At 44.0% G+C, this 21,068-nt stretch overlaps 2 protein-coding genes across 5 annotated transcripts in view; one reads left to right on the forward strand and one right to left on the reverse strand.

Moving 5' to 3' along the window:
* RCN3 (reticulocalbin 3) overlaps positions 1–6,419 on the forward strand; it is a 19,025-nt gene extending 12,606 nt beyond the window's left edge. The window contains exons 5-7 of one of the 2 annotated variants that reach the window (XM_061588102.1): positions 1,277–1,337; positions 2,599–2,798; positions 5,683–6,419. In XM_061588102.1, coding sequence (XP_061444086.1) covers positions 1,277–1,337; positions 2,599–2,798; positions 5,683–5,790 — 369 coding nt within the window. In that variant the 3' untranslated portion in view covers positions 5,791–6,419. The remainder of the gene's footprint in view (positions 1–1,276; positions 1,338–2,598; positions 2,799–5,682) is intronic. The other variant, XM_061588101.1, reaches the window with a different exon arrangement.
* NOSIP (nitric oxide synthase interacting protein) lies at positions 5,666–20,482 on the reverse strand. Of its 3 annotated transcripts, none has more exons than XM_061588104.1 (9): positions 20,217–20,482; positions 16,963–17,076; positions 16,010–16,115; positions 14,562–14,643; positions 13,600–13,741; positions 12,627–12,733; positions 11,367–11,554; positions 11,109–11,217; positions 5,666–9,022 (listed from the first exon to the last, which is right to left on the reverse strand). In XM_061588104.1, exons 2-9 carry the CDS (start codon positions 17,030–17,032, stop codon positions 8,951–8,953), a joined length of 876 nt encoding a protein of 291 aa, XP_061444088.1. In that variant the 5' UTR covers positions 17,033–17,076; positions 20,217–20,482; the 3' UTR covers positions 5,666–8,950. The 3 variants fall into 3 exon arrangements, with proteins under 3 accessions (XP_061444088.1, XP_061444087.1, XP_061444089.1); XM_061588103.1 differs by having other exon boundaries at positions 16,963–17,080; XM_061588105.1 differs by lacking the exon at positions 20,217–20,482 and adding an exon at positions 19,991–20,010 and having other exon boundaries at positions 16,963–17,080.
* Between the last annotated feature and the right edge of the window lie 586 nt (positions 20,483–21,068).

Consider the following 21,068-nt stretch of genomic DNA (forward strand, 5'->3'; position numbering starts at 1 on the left):
GGATGCTCAGAGAAAGGTTCTTTCCCCCACATGTGGTGGACATATGTTAAGGTGGCTGAATTTTGGGACTTGGTGTTCACAGAAATAGAAAAAATTACAAAGCAGGTAATACATAAAACCCCAGAATTAGCCCTGTTAAATCTATTCTTGAATGGAAAGCAGACCCTGAAGGATAAACAATTGATTAGGTTTCTTTTAGTTGCAACCAGGTTAGTAATAGCACGATTTTGGAAGGATCTGAAAGGTATATCTAATTCATTGTGGTATAGTAAAGTCTGGCAATTGACCGTAATAGAGAAATTGTCACAGACGTTAAGGATGGCGAAAAGATAGGAATGTAAAAACCTGAGGCAGAGTGAGGGAGCTTTATTACATATACGAATATAGCAGACAATAAATACAAGATTCCCAAGGCGTTCCAAAATTTATGGAATCTATAAAGGTGACCAACTAATAACAACTGATTATTTGCTTGTATATTTGAGAGCAGGAAATCTTATTTTATATATATGTTGTTTACCGCTTAATGGATGTATGACTTTTTTTTCCTTTTGAAAATTAATAAAATGGGGGGGGGACAAAGGTTACCCACACCAGAGTTAAAAAAACAAGACTTTCCTCAAATGTGTAACAGTTTTGCTTTGTGGTTGTGCTTTTTAAAATTTGAAGCATTAAAAAAAAAAGATTAGAGGAGAATTAAAATGTCCCCCCAACTGTCTGAAGTGGTGGTATCTCTTATCGCCTCATTTTGCTGGATGTGTAGACAATATGAGGAAGCAATGGCTGTGCAGATTCAAAAGGAGAACTCATGCCAGTACCCAGAATGTCAAATGCTGCAGGGTGGCAGCCATTTTGTGTCATTCCTTTTTGCTAGCATCCAACCAAAACCTCTGTTTTCTCCTGTCCTCAACAAGTTGTACCTTTGCAAGAGCCTTCTCCCCACTGCACAGCTTCCTGCAGGGTGGGCAGCTAACACAGGGGGAAAGACGTTGTAGCTCAGTGGTAGAGTACTTGCTTTGCATGCAGAAGCTCCCAGGTTCAGACCTGGTCATTACCAGGAAAGGCCTGTCAGAGACCCTGGAGAAGTGCTGTCAGTGAGAGTAGATAATACTGAACTAGATGGAGCAAATAATAAACAGTCTCTACTTTTCATAGCTCTTGAGTCTGGCAAGGCCCTGATGTCCTCTGTTCACAAGTCTCTGTAGGGAGGAGAATGCATCTCCTTTTATCACAATGCTATCACTCTTGCTAGCTGCCTTCCTTTTTTCCCCCCCAGGAAACGATTGAGGACATAGACAAGAATGGGGATGGCTTTGTCGAAGTAGATGAATATCTTGGTAAGGAAGAAGGGTTGTGCATGCATGACATTTGTTTGCTCGCTCACCAGTCTAATTTGATTCCTCCTGGGAAGTGCCCAGCTCTTCGGGCAAAGTTGCAAGCTGCTGTTATCATCATCATCATCATATAAAACAAGAATAACAACATAGGGTGCTGCCAGACTGTCCGTATTTTGCAGGAGGGATCCAATACTGGGACTTTAAGTTTTTGCCTTTAAAATGAATTCAAGGGCTCTTTTATCCTAAGCACAACAAATCCCCATTTAAAAAAACCCCAACATTTTCCATTGAAAAGTGTAGGATGAACAAATGATTAATGGGAAGACATGTAGAAACACTCCACAAGCAAATCAGGATGAATGCTCATTGTTATATAACTTTCCTGTAAAATAAGAGGAATTGCTCAGTAAAGACTAGGTATAGTCTAACCACTGTGTAAGCATTATGCAAAGAAATCAGGATGAATCCTGAATAGACAGGTCATCTGGAGGAGCCTATAGTAAAACACACACACACAAGAACCAAAGTTGTTACAACACATATTTTAGCTCAGTGTTCTTCAGCTTTGGATCCCCAGATGTTACTGGACTACAGCTTCCATGATCCCTTGACCAGTGGCTAAGCTGGCTAGGGATGATGGGAGTTGTCCAAGAACATCTGAGGACTCAAGTTTGAAAAACAGCATCTTAGCTGATACATCAAGACTTGGCCCTTTGTTAATCCTTCCAAATCACACCATGCGTTTGTTGGTGGTAAAAGGCTATCCTCCGTGTTCATCTATGCTGTTAAAACAGTGCCATTGTTGTCCAAAGTCATTGCTAAACCCTTTCGCCTCTCTCGCCTGACTCATTTGTTTCTCTTGACACTGTACTGAGTTGCAAGCTTTTTTTGGGGGGGGGGAGGAAGGTCTGGGTTGACTTGGAGAGAGAGAACCAGTGAGGGCATTACTTTGGTCTTCCCAGATAATGGCAGGGAGGGGACATTCCTTTTAAAAATATCTCACTTACTGATTTACTACTACTACTACTACTACATTTATGTCCTACCTTTCCTCCCAAGGAGCTCAAGATGGCATACATGGATCTCCTCTCTCTCTTTTTTATCCTCATAACAAGCCTGCGAAGTAGGTTAGGCTGAGAGTTGGTGACTGGCCCAAGGTCACCCAGCAAGCCAAGTAAGGATTTGAACCCTGGTCTCCCAGGTCCCTGTATGACACTCTTAACTACTACATCAGACTTGCTGTCTTCTGTCTTCTGACCAGGTGACATGTATAGTCCTGAAACAGGGGAGCCCGAACCCGAGTGGGTGAAGACGGAGCGACAACAGTTCTTGGATTTCCGGGACCTCAACAAAGATGGGAAAATGGATCGGGAGGAGATTGGGCAGTGGATCCTGCCACCAGACTATGACCATGCCGAGGTGGAGTCAAAGCATCTTTTCCATGAGTCGGACAAGGATAAGGTGAGGGTAGAATTGGGCAAGGAGAAGGAGGCGCAGCTGGAAACTGGGAAAAGAACCGGGGGGGAAAGGGTTAGGATGATGTTTTAGGGGGTTCTTAGTAGAGAAACAAAAAGAGTCATGGGTGTCTTGCAGGCAGAATTGGCTGCAATGAGACATTAGAATGGTGAGGCTGGGATATATGTGCGGCTAACGCGATTTGAAGTTTTTAAATCCTCTAGTACTGATCTTTCTAAATCTCCTAGCCAAACTGAGTTGACGGGCTTTGAGCCTCTCTGATAGCCCTGAGTTTTCATATATTCTATTAGGACTTTTCTCCCCTAATATAATATATACATATATACGAAAAAGATTTTTGGCAGAAGGGAATACAGAGTGGAAAAGTGGCAGTGGAGGGATGCTTAATCCTTTCCCCACCAGCCATTTCTCTGTTTCAAATTGTGTTCACTTCCTGTTAAGGTTCTCTGTATATACTCACCTTTAGAATCCTACAGGGAGGGAACACACTTGATGGGGGTGAACAGAAACAGAGAAATGGTACATAGGAAAAGGATTAAGCACCACTCACCCGGCACTTCCCAACTCTACATTTCCCTTCCCTGTAGTTGCATTTTTTACATAAAAACAGAATCAGGGGTCGGACAGCTGGAGCTGCCATTCCTGTACTTTCTCCTCTGAATGAAGGGATGCCCTACCAACCATTCTGAGGGTGGGTGGTACCTCATCACTGCTGACCCCAGCCCAGCCAGACCTCTTGCTGCTGCTGCTTGTCATAGCCATCCTGCCTGAAACCAGAGGCTGTTTTTCTGGGTCTGTGAAAGATGGAAACTGGGCTGCAGTTGCTAAGCAACCATAGGATATATTCCCAGTCTCTGGAAAGTCAGCACTAATGGGCTAGGACTGGGGGAAAGAACACAATCAAACCCTATTTAAGGGTGCAGGTCTGGCTCAGTTTTTAACTAATGGGGAAAAGCTTACCTACTTGAACATCCCAGTAAGTAACACAAGGCTATAAAAAATTCCAGTTTCTGGGATAAAAGAAATCTAGATCAACAAAGCTTGGTCTTGCCTTTGATATTCTTTTCAGTCCCCCAATGTCAGACAAGAAACAGATTTCATCTTAAGAAGGAAGATTTTCAATTTGCCCATCAAATGAGCTCATTAATGTTAACACTGACTTTGCTTTGGAAAGACCTTTTTAGTGTCCTCTGCTGAAAGCTTCCTATCTTTTGCCTGAGGAACAGTAGACAGCAGGGTCCCCAATGGCTTTCTTGCCATTGGAGTTGTAGTATTTCTTGATGGGAAGCAAATGATTTTCTCCCACTTTTAAAATAAAATAGAAATTTTATTATAGAGTCTCAGACCTCGCAAAAACAAATCAAAATCATGCAATTTCTGACTCTACACAGGAGTTAAAATATACGGCATTTCATATAAATTAAGATCAAAACAAGGCAAGATACTTTTAAATTAAGAAAATCCCTTTACAAGCCTTTGTAAAAATGAGAAATCTAGCATCTGTTTTCATTATTTGGTTAATGTCGACCGATGAACCGTTATTTGGTTCATGTTGGCCAACTACTGTTCAGAAGTCTTTCCTGGCTGTTTTAATAGGATGGGAGTGAATCTATTTTACTCTTCTTTGTAAAAGTTGCATACAAAAAGAGCATGTGTTAATGTTTCTGTTGCTCCAGCCCCACCGGGGCAGAGCAGTTCATTATATCAAGTACACCCCCAAAATGGCCATCCAGTACAGCAAAAGGAATGCAATTAAGTGTAGCCCTGTTTTTTTAAGAGTTAAGGCAGAACATTAAGGATTTAGGAGGAAGTGTAATCTGCCTGTTTCTTGTCCAAGGCTGTGGCCTGTAGGTGGCACAACGTGCTAAGGTTATCTCCCTATTGTCCATTAAATAAAGCAGTAGGAGAGCAGGGGAAAAGCTTGCAAGTAACCTCATTAGCATCCATTAGACACCCCCCCAATTCTTTTCCTAGAATAAAATAGTAGTCCATCGCTCATGCAATCCTACACATGCCTACTCAGAAGTAAGTCCCATTGCATTCAATGGAACTTACATCCTGGTGAGTGGGTATAGGATTACAGCCCAAGAACATAAAGCCCTGCAAAATGAGACAAAAAGCCTTCTGTTCTGGCCTACCAGGTGCCTATGGGAAGCCTACAAGCAAGACATGAGCGCCTGTAGCACTCTCCTGGTCTTGATCCCAGCAACTGGTATATCTGTCAGGACTAGTAGCCATTGGTAGTCTTATCTTTGAATTTATCTAAACCCCTTTTAAAGCGGCCCAAGTTGGTGGCCGTCACTACATATTGGGAGCAGCAAAATTCCGTAACTAAGAGCCTAAACTGCAGTCCTGTTCACTGGGAACGGAGAATCTTTGGCCTTCCAGATGTTGTTGGATTGCAGATTCCACCATCCCTGACCACTGCCTGTGCTGATCGGAGTTGCAGTCTAGCAGCTTCTGGAGGACTACACATTCCCCATTCCCTGAGAGATACATTTACCTAGGATTAAGTCCCGTTGAACTCACAGGATCCTCATTCCTAATATATACACACATAAATCTCTTAATGGGGGAAAGGCAGAACGTAAGTTTTAAACAACCCTTTTTATGAGTTGTTGAATGGAGGTGTGTTGTTATCAGGTGCTCTTAACTCTTTGAGGAGGCATTCCTAGTTTTTCCTTCCTTCACTTCTTGAATAGGTAAACACAAATGATTCCAATTACATGTAATTGACTAACAAGGTAAACACAATTTAAGGGGGGAGTTCAGAATAATTATTTGGGATGTTAATTGGGTTGTAATTCTGTACTACTCTGCTTGCCTCCCTTTCCCCCCCCCTCTCCTCCACCTCCCCTCCCCGTTGCAGGATGACAAAATAACCAAGCAAGAGATTTTGGACAATTGGAACATGTTTGTGGGGAGCCAGGTCACCAACTATGGCGAAGACTTGACAAAGGATCATGATGAGCTGTGATCAGAACAGGAGGAGAATGTACATTAGAGCATCCTCCTTTGGTGGGGGTGGGGGGTAGCACACTCCAGAAAAGAATTGTGTTCATATTTATTGGTATGAGGGCCTGCATAAGCGTTCCGAGAAGCTAGGGGTAGCTGGCATACCTGGGTGGTTTTCTTTATGCTTCATTCTTGCTCACCTACACCCTCCCATCTTTCCAAAACACTGTGAAGCTTCCTAAACTATAAAGGTGTCTTACACTCCAAAGGAGTTACAAGCAGCGGCAGCTTAAAACACCTCACTCACACACCATTCTGCCACAGCCTTGTCTATTCTACAAGGGCTAGTATTGCATTTATTGCTGTGGATCTCAAGACATGCACTTCCTCTCAGATAGGTATGTGTGTGTATGTGACATGTAGTTAGCCCGTTACTTGGACAAACATTGCTCCTGTGAGCTTGTAGTTCCTCTCTGTTCCTCTCCAGGATGGCAGGCTTTCACAGGAAGAGTTGGTAGAGAGTCTTCGGGAAAGTATTGACAGCACCAAAGAATATGAAGAAACAATCAAGTGGCTGCAGGCCCACCAAGAGCTTTGACCTCATCGCTGTAACACTGCATTATTAATAAAACTATTTCCCACCCCCTTTGATATGTTTGTGGTACAGAATAGACTTAAAAGAGCAAACAGCAAGGTAGAGGACAGAAAACAAGGCTAATACTAATTCAACAGAAAGGCTCTTTGCCTCCTAGAGATGTGTGTAAGATAAAAGATGTTTCCCTTTACCCTTGCTATACATTCTGAGCCAATATGTGGGAGACTTTTCAGAAGGAAGCAAGACTTGATGGTGGTCATTTACCTGAGAGGAGCATAAGCTCCAGAATTACCTTGACCCTATTTTTCAAGAGGAGAAAAGACCAGGGAGCTCAGCAGGACAATGTGCTTCCCCTCTTAGAATTGATGCTCAGAGAGATAACATGGCTAGGGTTGTTTAGCAGAGGGAACGGCAGGCATGCCACCCCCATTTCAACCAAACATGCCTAAAGTTCTCAAAAGGCGCAACTATCCACATTCATGCTCCAAAACCATCCTTCCCCTGCAGGCAATGGGATATTCCATAGCCAAAGGACAATGCCATGTTTAATATAGCACCAACTACTGCAGCTCTAGGAATCTTGGGGGGCTGTTTTTCTCTGCTCTTGGACAAGGGATGGAAGAGGATCAAGTTCTGCAACCACAGAATCTCTTTTCCATCTGGGAGCTGCAGGAGTAGCCAGCAAAAGTGAAGCAATTCTCTAGAGAGAGGAGACAGAAAGGGGGGAGAGAGAATTGCTGACAAGAGGCAGATCTTGCTGCTTGCTCCATCTAGCATCCTTATTAGTTAGATTTAGAACATGATGGGCAGGCCAAGTACTTTCTGGCAAGGGTAGATTTCCTTATCCCCATCCCAATTCAAGCTGGAGGAGGTTGATTGGAACTGTTCACCATGGCTTTGCAGTTGTACAAAACCTGTAATCCAAAACCCACTTCCCTGGGAGTAAGCCTGTTGAACTTGAGGCTTATGCCCAACTGGACATGTCTAGCATGGCACAGACAGTCTCCCTGTTCTTGCATTCATAACTCCCCTTTCATTGGTTTTGACCACTAGTTCTGGTGGATTTTATTTTGGCCAAACGTATACCCATTCTTGTCAACGGTAAAATGCAGACCAACTACCAAAAGTCAGCAAATGCCAACTTGCACCCCAACTCCGGGCATGTTTGCTCAGAAGTATGAAAGTGGATTAAAGCACTCAGTCATCCTAACACAACAAATCCACTTAAAAAAATAAATGACTTTTTTGTGGTTAAGAAAGTGACAGGGAAATGCACTGAAAAGCAGGAGATGAATGATTACTGGTGTTCCCATTAAACCCTGTGCAAGCAAATTGGAACGAATGTTCATGGTCATATAAACACCTAGTAAATCAGGCTGAACAAATGCTCAATAAAGACCAGATGTAGTCTAACCACTGCATAAGCTTTATGCATAGCAAATCAGGTTGAATGCTGAGTTCTTCTGGAGGAGCCCTTGTGATGTTCCTATATTAATGTATATATGGTAAGTGTTGGTTGTTTAGAAGATACATGGTAAGTAGAGTGAAAGAGGAGGGGGAGTGAATGGGCAGTAGAATGCTAGATGATTGGCTGAGTGTTTAAAATGGCTGAACGTATAAAAGGAAGAGTGAGAGTGGAATCTGGGGGGAAAAGAGAAAGAGTGGGTTGTTTGGTGGGGTTGAGAGAGTGGTTTGCCAGGAGAGGGAAAGAGAAGGAGGGAGGTGGAGTTCGGATTAGTATTGAGTAAAACCATATGCTTATGTGCCTTAAGAAGAAATCTTGTTAATCTTGTTAGCTTTGTTATCTTTAATAAATACTTAATTTGGTTTACCAAAGGCCTGATCCTTGGCTGGGGTTTCACAGACCAGAAGGGAGAGTAAGGTAATGACCAAGGCTGAAGGGAAACTGTAACAAATGTTGGCAGCGGTGAAGAGAATAACAATACCAGTATTCAGAGTCTCTGGGAATACTAGTATTAGGACGTGACTGGTGGTTGCTTAGCAGGGGGATCTGTTGAGATCTGTGCTAGAGCGGGGAGAGAAACAATAAAAAAGGACAGTCCGGACTGGTGGAGTCCCTGGTGGTGCCTAGTGACAGGCAGTAGCCACGCGCAGGTAGGAACCTGACAGGGAGAGCCAGGGAAGGACGCCTCACAGCCCTCAGTAGCTTTCTTTAGGCGCTTTAAGAAATATGTAGGGAAGCTACTGATACAGCTGGACTTTGACCATAGCTTGCCATATAAAGGGGATTTTTTGTGTTACAAATACTTTCCATGTTCACTCAGCCAGAAACATACATACTGGACTTCCTGGCATGCATTCCCCTTTTTTGTTTTAAATCTCTACCCATCACCAATCCCCACCCCCACAACCTATAGCACAATGGGAGGCTAGTCGATGGGGCTCTCCCAATCACTTCCCAACTTAATCTTGACATTCTTTCTTCCCCAAAACAAAACAGCTTTTATTTACAAAGTTACAGAAGACTCATGTGCAATGTTTGATGTTTTTGGGTAGCACACGCTGGCCAGCCCAGAATGGCCTATCAGTTGTTCCTCTCCTCTGCCAAGACAGTTGCACGAACATGTTAAGCTTGCATAACAGGACGGGACTTCTTGGCCTCCAGCTCCACACCTGACCCTGAAAATCCTGTGCCACCCTGGAAGATGAAAAGACAAGGATGGATGGCAACAGCTCTAACCCCAGGGCTTGCCTTGCCTTGCATATGGTACTTGTAGAGCTTCAATGCTTATCTGACAATGTGAGAAGTTCTGGAACTCAAGTCCCATTTAAAGTTGTGTAGCATGCCCTGGTTCCTAATCCCAGACTGATAAAGCAAAACAAGGTATTCCTAATCCCGGATTTGCATTGTAACGCTAATGCAAGAGAGGTGCATTTTCAAAGGGACATCAGCAGCCAGGAGGGGAATGATTAACCCTTCTCCCTTATAACCTCCAGATATTTCTGCCTCCCCCACAAGCTACGGTCTAGCACCAGAAATAAATCCAACTGGAAGGAGGGTGCTTGCTGGAGGCAAACAGCAGAGGAAAATGTGTGGCCTCCATGCATTACTTCAGCAAGTATCACTTTTGGAATACTTGTATGTTGTGACAATGCCTACTTCTGCTCCAAGTGTCTTAGCCAGGTATACCCAGCTGGAAGATGTGTTTTATCAGGGTGGGGGCTTGCCTACAGAATAGATAACTTCCACTTCTTATTTCGGTATTTCATGACTGTTTTATTCAGGTTGGCTGTTTCTCCAACCTGATGCCCTCCAGATATTGTAGGCCTCTAACTCACATCAGCCCCAGCTAGCATGGCCAGGTCAGGAATTATCAGAGTTGTAGTCCACAGCATTTGGAAGGCACCAGGTTGGGGAAGGCCGGTTTAGACACTGATATGCTTACATGTGGAGATGACACCCTAATTTGTACACTCCACCATCCTCTGAATACTACATATACAGACTTTACAGTCTTCAAAGCAACTGACAGTCCTTGATTAGATTTTCTATTTTTTAATTCTAGTGATGTTGACAAACTGGTGATGCTGAAGAGAGCAACAGACAACCACCAATCCCCCCCCAACAGCTTTTTGTTTCCTTGTGGCACTTTGAGGGTGTTGGGAGCCCCTCTGATATCTCTGCACTGAATCTGTCCTTTCCCAATTAAAATTGCCTTTCCACTTGTGTCTGTACTCACAGATGCCTCACTGGCACCTTGCAATGAAAACTTGGTGTGTCTTTTGTTGCATGAGGGGCAAAATATGACAGGCTCTAAGCAGGTACAACCAGCAAACAAGTGGAGCTATTCTGCCTCTGTGTCAAAAGCTACCTGCAAGAGATGTTTTGCAGCTGCCCAAGATAAACACATTACAACAGTTCAACATGGCTTCAAGCCTTATGAGTGGGGAATGTGGCATTCAGAGTTTCATGGATCCTCAAGGCTTTGGGTTGCAGCCACAGTACTCAGAGTAGACCCACTGAAATGAATAGACCTATGTTAGCTGTGTCTATTAATTTCAATACCACTTCAGCTAAGAGTAGCACTGGATGCAACCCTTTCTTTTTGTATCACGCTCATTGGCACACAAGGGAATGTAGAGAATTTTCATAGAATCATAGGGTTAGAAGAGGCCTATAAGGCCATTTTAACTTAAAGTCTACTAATCTCTGGCTATCCTCAGGACAGAAATGGCTAGTACTGCCAAGTTTTACAAATTCAGTAGCAACAAGACCATGCTACTGTTGGCACTTCATATCTCTCTGTGTGTTTTTAAACTAGTTCACAAGCCCATAATTATTCAGAGCCCTTCTCCTGGATATGGATTGTAGAGAACATCTTGAACATTGTTTACACTGTAAACCAATAACAGTGAAGCAAATTGATGGTGCTGTGTGAAGCTAGTTAAGTTAAATTCAGGGGGTTATCCTGTGAGGATAACATGCCAACATTACTAAAGAGATTAGTAAATGCTGAAGGAAACTTAGGTAAATTGATAATCCCTAGAATGTATCTCTAAATGCATGGCACAGGCCTTGGGGGACAGAAGCAATTCCTGTTGCATAGCTAGATAGCTGCATCATGGAATGCCTTCTCCTGGGATGCCCTGAATGACAAATAAAGATGGAATTTGTTTCTCAGGAGGCAAAGGAATCCTGCATTAGCAATGCCTCAGCACTTTGCATACAGCACTGTGAGCCTATGAAGGATTGCAGAAGAAAGAAGCTAGACAATCACTCTCACCCGCTGCAGAACAATGATGTCCTTGTCAGTCAACTTCTCCCCGTTCACTGGATCAACCATGTCCTTCTTGATGAGTTTTTCCACGCACTCTAGAGTCACAACAGAGCCCCTTGGGAGAAAAAGGATACACATATGTTGCTATGTACAAAGTGTGGATGCCCACACCTTGCTATCTACAACCAGGATGACACCATCTCCTATCTAGCATTCTAAAGGCCTCCATTCCTCAGTCCAGAAATGCCCCATCCCATCACTCACGACGGACGGAGAACAGCACAAGGGACAGAGTTTCCAAGCATGTCTCGTGTGACGGCACACATGTAGCGGTCCTGCCGGTTGATCAGCCCTACACGATCCACACTAGGATCCACTGGGGTGAAGTGCACTGGGATCAGGTCCTTCAGCTTCAGAGGTTTTCTACTCATGGGACAGTACACACACTTGTCCTGGAATGACAAGAGCAACTTATTGCAACTTCATTTGACTTTAGTAAACACTTAAAAAAAAAAGTATGCACTGTATCTCTTTTCCCCCCCAGTAGCCAAAAGTACTTGAATGGGAATAATTGATGGGGGGGGAATCAATAAGGTACACTCAATGTGGTTCAAATGTTTAAACAAGTTCAAAGCTTTAGTTGGAATTTTTCCTTATTAGAATACTTTTAAGACACGGCAACTCAATAACGCATACTTTCTCAAAAATGATTGCACTGAAAACTGTTGACATACCAATTTCCAAACAGCTATGAAAAAAGTTAATTCTAATTTTGAAACTGCCCAGTTTGACTAGAATTGCTTCCATTATATAACAAATGAATTTTAGGAAATAATGTAGTTTTAGAAATGAACATATTTGTGAAAAAGTGTAGCTGCAAAGTGTTCCACTATGAGAAAATTTCCAGCTTTTTTCACTGGGATTGGGTTGCGCTTCCTGGATACCTTTGAGAGTCCAGGTTATCTAGTCTAAGCCTTTGCAGCTCCTGATTAAGGTCAGGACCATATACACAGCAGGAATGGGAGATCTACTGCTCTCCAGATTTGCTGGACTTTAACCACTCTTATATGCGCTCACCTAGGAGTAAGCCTCATTGAAAGCAACTGGATTTACATCTCAAGAGTCATATATATTATGCCGTCAGCTTCACAGCAGCAGAACACACTAGGTGGATTTTTGGTACCTTTCTACTTCACAACCATAAAGGAAGAAAACCAAGTCGCAGAGAAGTCCAACCTAAACTGGAAGATGATATCTTCCTAATCCTACATTATAGCAACTGGGTAAACATAATTAAATAATTACAACTTCTCCCAAGAACTCTAGAAATACAGTTTTCTGAGCATGTTACAAATTCTTTGTCCCAAGATCCAAGACCCGCATTTCAATTTTCAGGGTGCATTGTAGAAGCCATGACAGTTAAATTGGTTTAAATTCATAGTGTAGACATGCCCCAAAGAGTGCACATCCCGTCAGAAACATGGCAATGTGGGAACCCGGAAAGGGAATGACAGATGAGCTCACTGGCTTCTGAATGACTTTGGTCTTGGCCTCGGGAGTCAGCGAAGGGATCCAGAAGCTGGGCAGTTGTTTGGCTTTGTCTTCATTGCTGGGCCCAGGCTGAGAGGCTTCTGCAATCCACAGAACACGGCAGTTATTAAGACCCACGCTTTTGTAAGCACAAGGCAGAAAATGAAGGTAGTGTGCGGTGCAGCAGAACTCACCTGCAGGCATGCCCCGCTGAACTTTTGACAGGACCCAGTAAGTACTTACTTGGGCACCCCAGAATCTGACCCCCAGTAGTCCAGATCACCATTAAAGATTACAACCTCCACCACACACATTAAACATCACAAAAAAACTCAGCAGTACACAGGTGCATGCAACCCTCTTTACTCCATGCTTTCAAGAGACGTTCCTGTCTCATTGCAGCTGCCCACATCTCCCCCAGGAGTTCTATTTTACACTTGAAGAGTTGTGGGGGGCGAGAAAAATATTCAAAGAGGCTGACAGTAGGAGAGCTATTGAGAACTGGGGAACTGTGGAGATATGGGAAGAGCCTGAAGCCAAGGTAAAAAGGTGTGATCCCAGGAATGGGAGATCTGATCCACGGTATCTGATCCAGGGACACTCGTGTTATGCTGTCATGCTTTAAGAGCACTGCCAAAAATCAAAGAAACCCAAGTAGTAGCTCCTAAAACACCCCATCTCTGCACAGCAGGTAGGACCAGAACAGGGAGAGTGGGGGTTCTTCCTATCATGCATTGGTCAGATTTCCATCAGGGTGGGCAACCGTTGACCCTCCAGATCTACAACTCCCACCAGCCCCAGGAAGCATGGCCAATGACCAGGGTTGATGGGAGTTGTAGTTCAGTAGCATCTGGAGGGCCAAAGGTTCCCCACTCCTGAGGTGGAAGGTATAATTCATTTTCTTCACTTTAAAAAAAAAAATTGTCACTCAGTCCTGTCCCAAATCCTCTGGTTCCTCCACACTTACCCGCCTTGCGATCAAAGGGGTTGAGAGGTTTGCTCACAATGCTCAACTCTTTGTCGAGGAAACTCTTCACCTTGGACTCTTTCGCAGCCTTGCTCAGCTCTGCCATCTCTGTCTTCTTCTCATTCTTCTGCTTTTCATAGGCCTGCAGGTGAAAAAAAGCATCATCACAAAGAGACCACCTCCACTCCTGCTTTACTTCTCCACATCTGTGCATGCTGGTACTAAAATACAAAAGTGGCACACTCCTTGCTGTATGATCTAAGTAAAAGACAGGTCATAAAGGTGAAGAGAGCGAGCGTGCAGGCATTAGACATGGAGGAGAAAGGCATTAGGAGGATATCAGAAAGTACAGAACAGTCTACCCCAGCCTGGTGCCCTCCAGTTGTTTTGGACTACCACCTTTCAGAAAATGTTCTCCAAGCAGTTTAGGTTTTTAAAAAAATTGGACAACAATTAAAACACCACAATACTACATTTTATTCTGTACCCTTCCTGGAAGTTGTTTCTTCAGTCACTAGGTGGATGGCATCGGTAGCTCCCAGAGGCACTGGAGAAACAGTTATGTTTTAAGTGCCCCCCCCAATGGCTGCCTTGCACTGGGCTGGAAGCGGTCACATGGGAGAGGGTCTCTCCTGGAAGGGTGTGACTGAGCGCTAGGCTTGGCTAATGTAAGGCTAGCCTTTATGTGAATTTTTACAAAGACAGAAGCATCAACCTGAGCTCCTTGGAGGAAGGGGAGAATACAAATTTAGCAAATTAAGAAGATTCCAACTAGGTCATGTTGCATGGGTTAGTTTTCACATTGAATGGCACAAATATTTCATTTTATCAGCTTTTGGTTCTCTTGAGTGCCACCTCCTACCATTTTGCAGAATATTGATGCAGTGCCCTCTCACCCAGCTGGCAGGAATGAGCACAGGAATCTCGCTCTTCATATTAACACAATCACCCCCCCTTGTTACCTTCATTTGTCGGGCAATCTCCCTTTTCTGGTGCAAGATGTACTCTAGGATGGCTTCCTTCTCATACAGGTATCCGTCAGGGCTAGAGACAGACACAAGCAAGATGAGAATCACTATTAAATACCCCCCTCCTCAAAGGACCCAGGATATACATGGGAGAGCATTTAACACAAGCCAAGTCACCATGTATCTGGAGAAAATGAAGTGTCTCTTTATGGCAGCTAGGAGCTAGAAGTATGTACACAGTCTACATACAACTGCAGGACCAGGTAAGGCAGGGGTAGGCAACATGGCACCCTCCAGATGTTGTTAAACTACAACTCCCATCAGCCCCAGCTAGCATATTTGTTTATTTATACATATACTTGTACACCACTATTTTGTTAAAAACATCAAAGCAGTTTATAACAGGTTAAAAACAACCACCAACATACAATAAAAGCAAAGGCCAGCTACTGCGACAAGCTGTCTTCTTAATTGCCTGCATAAGCCTGGTGGAACAGAAAGGCCTTCAGCAGGCGTTTAAAAATTAAAACAGAAGGTGCCTGCTGAATCTCTGTTGGCAGAACATTCCAGAGAACTGGGCCGATGACACTGAAGGCTCAGTTCAGTGGCATACCAACATCTGGAAGGCACCACATTCCTATTCCCTACCTCAGGGGTAGGCAAAGAGATGAAAGCAGCAGGATGACAATATCCTTGTGTCTGGCAGAGGTTTGAAAGGGATGAATATTCTTTAGAGCGCTGCCAGGGCTAAGGGTCTCCAATGCTGCCATGTCATCCTTCCTAAGAGTCCTTGGTGTTGCTTCTCCTTTCTTCTTCCCAAAATGTCTATCCCAGACTCACTTCCCTGTAAAAGCCGTATCCTTTTTGCTCCGTCCATTACCCCCAAAACTCCATCCTGTCAACAGCTAGAAACAGTGTATCTTAGTTCAAAATTTTTTGAGAAAATACTATGAAATACAGAGCAGAGCATACTCAAAACAACTCAGGCGTTAAACTAGTACATTGTGAAATACAGTTACCTTCACCAAACCAAGATTTCATTCTACAGAGGGAGAGAACATTATAGTTCATGAGATATGCTAGACCTTGGCTTGGGTTCAAGTTCCTGCTCAGCTGTAAACAAATATATATTTTAGCCGCAATTTGTCATCTGTGAAATGGGAATGTTATCACTGGAAGGGACAGAAAATACTGTATTATATTTTGGACAAAAAAAGAGAAACATGAACAACCATTAGCTCAACAGGCATATGTAGCAAGTGAACAAATTTCACTTAACCCTGTGAGTTAATGAAGAAGGCAACTTTTGGGTGTGTGCATGATATGGATCCAGATTTAGAGATCCACTGATTTATTAGTGAAGTATGAAAGAATCACATGTTTAAGCAGTGTAGCAGCTCTTCCATTTAATCAATCTCTAGTGCCCCCCCCGAGATATTTACGTCACAACAGGATCCTTGCAGGGCTGCAGGGAGAGGCAACAGCAGTCGAAGTCCTTGACAGCATCTTTGCTCAGACGGACGTTCTGGGTCCCATATCCAGAGGCAGCTGAGGAGGAGGGGGCAGGAATGGTCACAGCAAGGCCACATTAACGAAAAGAGACTACCTAAGCGGCTGTCCTGGACCTCTATCCAAATTCAGAAAGGAAAAGCAATCGGTAGAATATCTGCCCAAAAAAGCCCAGGCTGTCAAGAGACTTGCTCAGGACGGCTCACCTTGTTCCTACTGATAGTTTATATGTGCTGGCCATCAATCTCTCCCAGGGATAGAGAGAGGAGATTAGGCTGGAGTTGTATAGTCTAATTCCCACCTGAGTTTCAGTGAAACACTGGGTGGTGTTATATCACACCACAGGGTGTGCCCCAATGTGTTTGACTATCCTAGAGCTGCTCCCAATTTTCACCTGGCCATAAGCAAGCACACCAATGATTTGCCTCCAAGTTTGGACCTTCATCCTCTGGGTACGCTTGCCCCGGGTCAGTGCTCAAGTTACATAGGAGTGAAAGGGAGGGCTGGTGCCCTGCGCTTTCGTGATACTCTCCTTAACTACTACTTTTATGAATGCTACAGGGAAGGGGGACAATTTGATTACAATTAAGGGAGAGCTGAGTGGGAAGGCTTGTTGATTTAATTAATGCCTCCCCTCCAGTTCCGCCTTCCCCCATAAATTCAAGTCCTGCTTTGACGTCCCTGTTCCGCAGCAATCCTGGTTTTAGTCAGCCCCAATTTACAGTTTTGTTCCCCCAATCCCAGCCAGGGCTGCTTCTTCATTCAGGATTGTCACCGCTTCCTGGGTCCTCCCCTGCAGCCCCACGCCTGCCATCTTAGAACAAGGCTCCCCACAGCACAGCCAACGCCCTTCATGTCTCAGCCCCACTGAAAGCACCCTTCTCACCGGTGTCCTTTTTCTTTTCGTGGTAGGTGTAGACGGCTCCCGCTGTGCAGTTCTTGCCATGGCGCGTCATGTAGGCTTCGATGGGCGATCCAGGAAGAAGCCAGCAACTCTTCCCTATCTTCAAGCAAGGAGATGTTTTAGTGAAACATGTTTACGGGGCTTGATTCAACACAGGGCTAGATGCAAAGAAGCTGATGGAGTGTGTTTGATAGGGATGCAGGTAAGAAGAGCCCCCTGGTTAGATGGGGATAATTAAGGAAAAGGGAATGGGGTAGATGGGCAAAAAGGCAAGAAAATATTCACAGGGTGGTTATATAGCCTGCACCAACCTTCTCAGCTGGTGGATTGTTAGATCCAGCTGTGCATATTCAAGAATCCTACTTTTAACACCTTCAGATCCATTTCCCCCCTCCATCCTTCCATCCTCCTCACCACTTCCCAAACCTACCACAGGCAGAGACATATCCCACTCAGAGAATATTTTGCCACAGGCTTCTGTACCTTTAATCATCATGTAGAAGAGAGCTTTTCAACAGCTACAGCTTTACTCACTCCCCCCAACAAGGCAGGTTGTGGCTCCTGAAATTCCCTCTTTTTACACAATGTTAAACAAATAGGGCTCCTTTATTCTTTTGTATCTGGTCATCCTAAAAACTCAGGGGCTCTCTTAATGCCATACAAAGGTTGCCAGATGTGCTTCATTTTAAGGGGTGCCAACTCCTAAGTTCTCCTTATTTTGGAGTCTTTGGAGTCTAGCAGCTTAGCCACAACAAATTCACCACTGAAATGTGCTCCACTTCACAAAGGGGGTTACATCATGGGCATGCTCCTAACAATGTCAGGCACCTCAGAATAAGCCGGCACAGGAAGTGGTTTCTTTGATTGTTTACTGGCACAGCAAGGGGTATGACTGCCACCTAGTGGAGGTTAGCTAACCATTTCACACTGCCTTTCCCAACCAGTGTGCCTCCAGATGTTGTTGGACCACAACTCCCATCTGCCTCAGCCAGCATTGCCAATGGTCAGGAAAGTTGGGAGTTGTGGTCCAACAACATCTGGAGGCACACTGGTTGGGAAAGGCTCGGGTGGAGAACCTGTGGCCCTCCAGATGCTACTGGACTACAAATGCCATGGACCTTGACCACTGGCCATGCTTGCTGGGGCTGATGGGAGTTGGAGTTCAACAACATCTGGAGGGCCACAGCTTCCGCTTCCCGGCTCTACATGCTACAGTCACAATGTTGTGAGCTCTCAACAGCCTTCTACCTATCCACACCTGCTCGATTCTCATGTTAAGACAGTCCTAGATCCAGAGGATTCTATCCTTTAATCCTAACCAAATTCATTTATATCACAGCCATTTCCTCCACAACATATGAAATATAATATTCAAAGAGATTGTTAGGTATTACAAATGGAACCTGCAACTGTATGGAGTGCTTCTGTTCAGCACATAACATTCAGGTCCCTCTACCACCTAGTTTTCCATTCTCCCACCTCCCCACAACAGTAAGCCAACATTCCTTGGCCACTGAGCAAGCTCAGACTTCATGGGGGTGTTTCCCCTCCCCCCTATTTTTATTTTTATGTCTGCACACCTTGGATACCCCCTGAGCCTTTTAATACATCCCTCTCTACATAGATGGTGCAGTATTTTAGCTCCATAAGAACTGGCACTGGGAGGATTGAGAATGCTCTGAGTATATATGTTTTACTATGCATACATTTCCATATGATCCAGGTAACCCTTCCTTTTTTCAAGCCACTCTGTGGTGCACTCAACAACCCATGCTTCCTTGAAGGCCACCAGCCTTTCATCATCCTCTCCAGAATTTCCATACGCACTTTTCATTACACTAGGGCAAAGATTCATAACCCACGGTGCTAATCTGGAAACAGAAACGCTCATAACCCATCTTGTATTTAAAGCATATAAGGAACTGCATACAGGTGAGTGTGCTGGCTAGCAGAGGAGGGATATAGTGCTCGTTCCCTCTGTGTCCAGCATAGAAACCAAGTAGGCTGCCAGAGGAGAGAAGCCCCCTCCTTAGCACCCGGCATAACAATCCTACAAGAAGAACACTACTTTCTGTCCTATTAGCCTCCAGAAGGCTAGCATAACATTTTGCAGGTTAGTAACTCTTGTGGACTTTTTCACAAAGCTGCATAACTGCCCAAGCTATTCCATTCTTTAAAGAAATAAAAGTATGAATATCAACTTCCTCTCTGACAGCACCATTAATTATTAAAATGATCAGAAAATCTGATAGCTTTTAAAAAACTGTGCTGGAGGAACATCTCCACATCATCATCCTCAATCCCCTTTTCCCTTATAACCAAACACCAGTGGGAAAATAGTTGCTCCCCATGCTGATTTCCTGTAATATTTCCCAAAATGCAGTTATCAGCAATAGCACTAGTTGCTATTCCAAAACAAATACAGGAATAAGACTCTGTGGCAGAATTAAGTCTTGTAGGAGAAACATAACATAATACCACTAATTAATATCAAGAAAATTGTTCCCAAACTACTTCATCCTTGCCTGTTTTCCCACTTCCCCAAAGACCATTCTGACTATTAAAACCCTACCAAACAACAAATCTCAAGCTCCTCAGCAGAGCAATTAATCCAAACATTAAAAACATTAAGAAACTTATTTTCTATTTTATTTTTTTAAATTCAATTTGTATGCTGGTTTTCCACACAGACACCCAAAGAAGTTCACAACACAACAGAAGAAAATATGCATATCAATATAACTTTATAATAACAATCTAATGTCCATTTAACCACAATATAACAATCCAAACACAGAGTTCATTTTGATAATATAAATGTGTGACCTTGCATGAAAAGCTACACATCCTGAAACCTCCTCTTCTACACAACGATTTAAGATGCAGGAGCCCCTTTTATTTTTCACCTAACTACCAGAACCCCCCATCTCTTTCCAGGAAGTTTACCCAAACCATTTCACACCCTTGCTTTACACATACAACCCAATGATTTTACCAGACACAAAATTACTTTGCTCTATCACCATTCCCACGATTCTCTGCCGCCGAGCTCTCTGACTGAAGCAGCAATCGCTTACTCAAAAAAACCGGGGTTGCCCTCATCTCCCTCTAGTGGCCTTGTCAAGATCACACGGCTAGAAAAACAACAACAGCAGCCTGCTCTTGTGCCTGTGCCACCTATTCGATATGCAGGATTTGGCGGGCGAAGCTTTTCACGGAATGGTGATAAATATTACCTGATATTAGGTGCAGATCGAATGGCTGCGAAAGGTACAGTTACAGCAGCTAGTTCAAAAGTTGGCAACCCTACCAACCGACTCCTGCACTCATCCCACAACCATATCTCCTTCTCTCGCGTACGTTAAAGGGGAGGGGGAAATCCTGTAAAAAGAGACGTGTTGCCCCGCAAGGCTTCACTTTTGTCAAGAGAACGGGAAGCAGGAAGCTGATAAGCACCGGAAGTACTTCAAAGTCCTGCACTCTGAGCTGTGCATGCACCACAGCGCTCCTGTTACCGGAGAAACAAGATGTTGAGGACAGAAGAGCCGGGGCTCCGAGGTTCCTAGGCGGAGAGCGTCAGTGTTACTTTTTTTGGATACCGTCAAGGTTCCTCATTCAGCGCGGGTGTTGGGGGCGGCGAGAGAAAAATCAGGAGGGGGCCCTTAAAAAAGTATCAAACTCCAACGTTTTACACGACGGTCTCTTCTCCGCGAGTCTATTTATTTCTGTATCCACTTCCTATTTACCAAAGTCAGTCTCTGATATTTGACCGTATTTTCTCCATGGTCCCCTACTCCTTTTGGGGACGATTTGGATGATGCCCTTTTCCATGCACTTGAGTTGCTGCTGTTCTTGAGTTTTAATTTCACCCCTCTTCCTTGAGTCCCTAGAAATTAAATAGGAATTAACAGGACTAAAGAAGCACTGTGGCTTGTATCTGTATATCAGAGGTGGGAAATCCTTTTCATCCTGAGGGCCACATTGGCTGTGAGGAACTTTACGGGACCACATGCCAGTGCTGGGTGGGGGCAGGAGTCAAAAGTGGTTGGCCCAAAGAAAAGAGTGGGTGGAACAATGGAAGTAACTTG

Source organism: Rhineura floridana, chromosome 11 (genome assembly GCF_030035675.1).
Source record: "Rhineura floridana isolate rRhiFlo1 chromosome 11, rRhiFlo1.hap2, whole genome shotgun sequence".
Taxonomy (NCBI): Eukaryota; Metazoa; Chordata; class Lepidosauria; order Squamata; family Rhineuridae; genus Rhineura; species Rhineura floridana.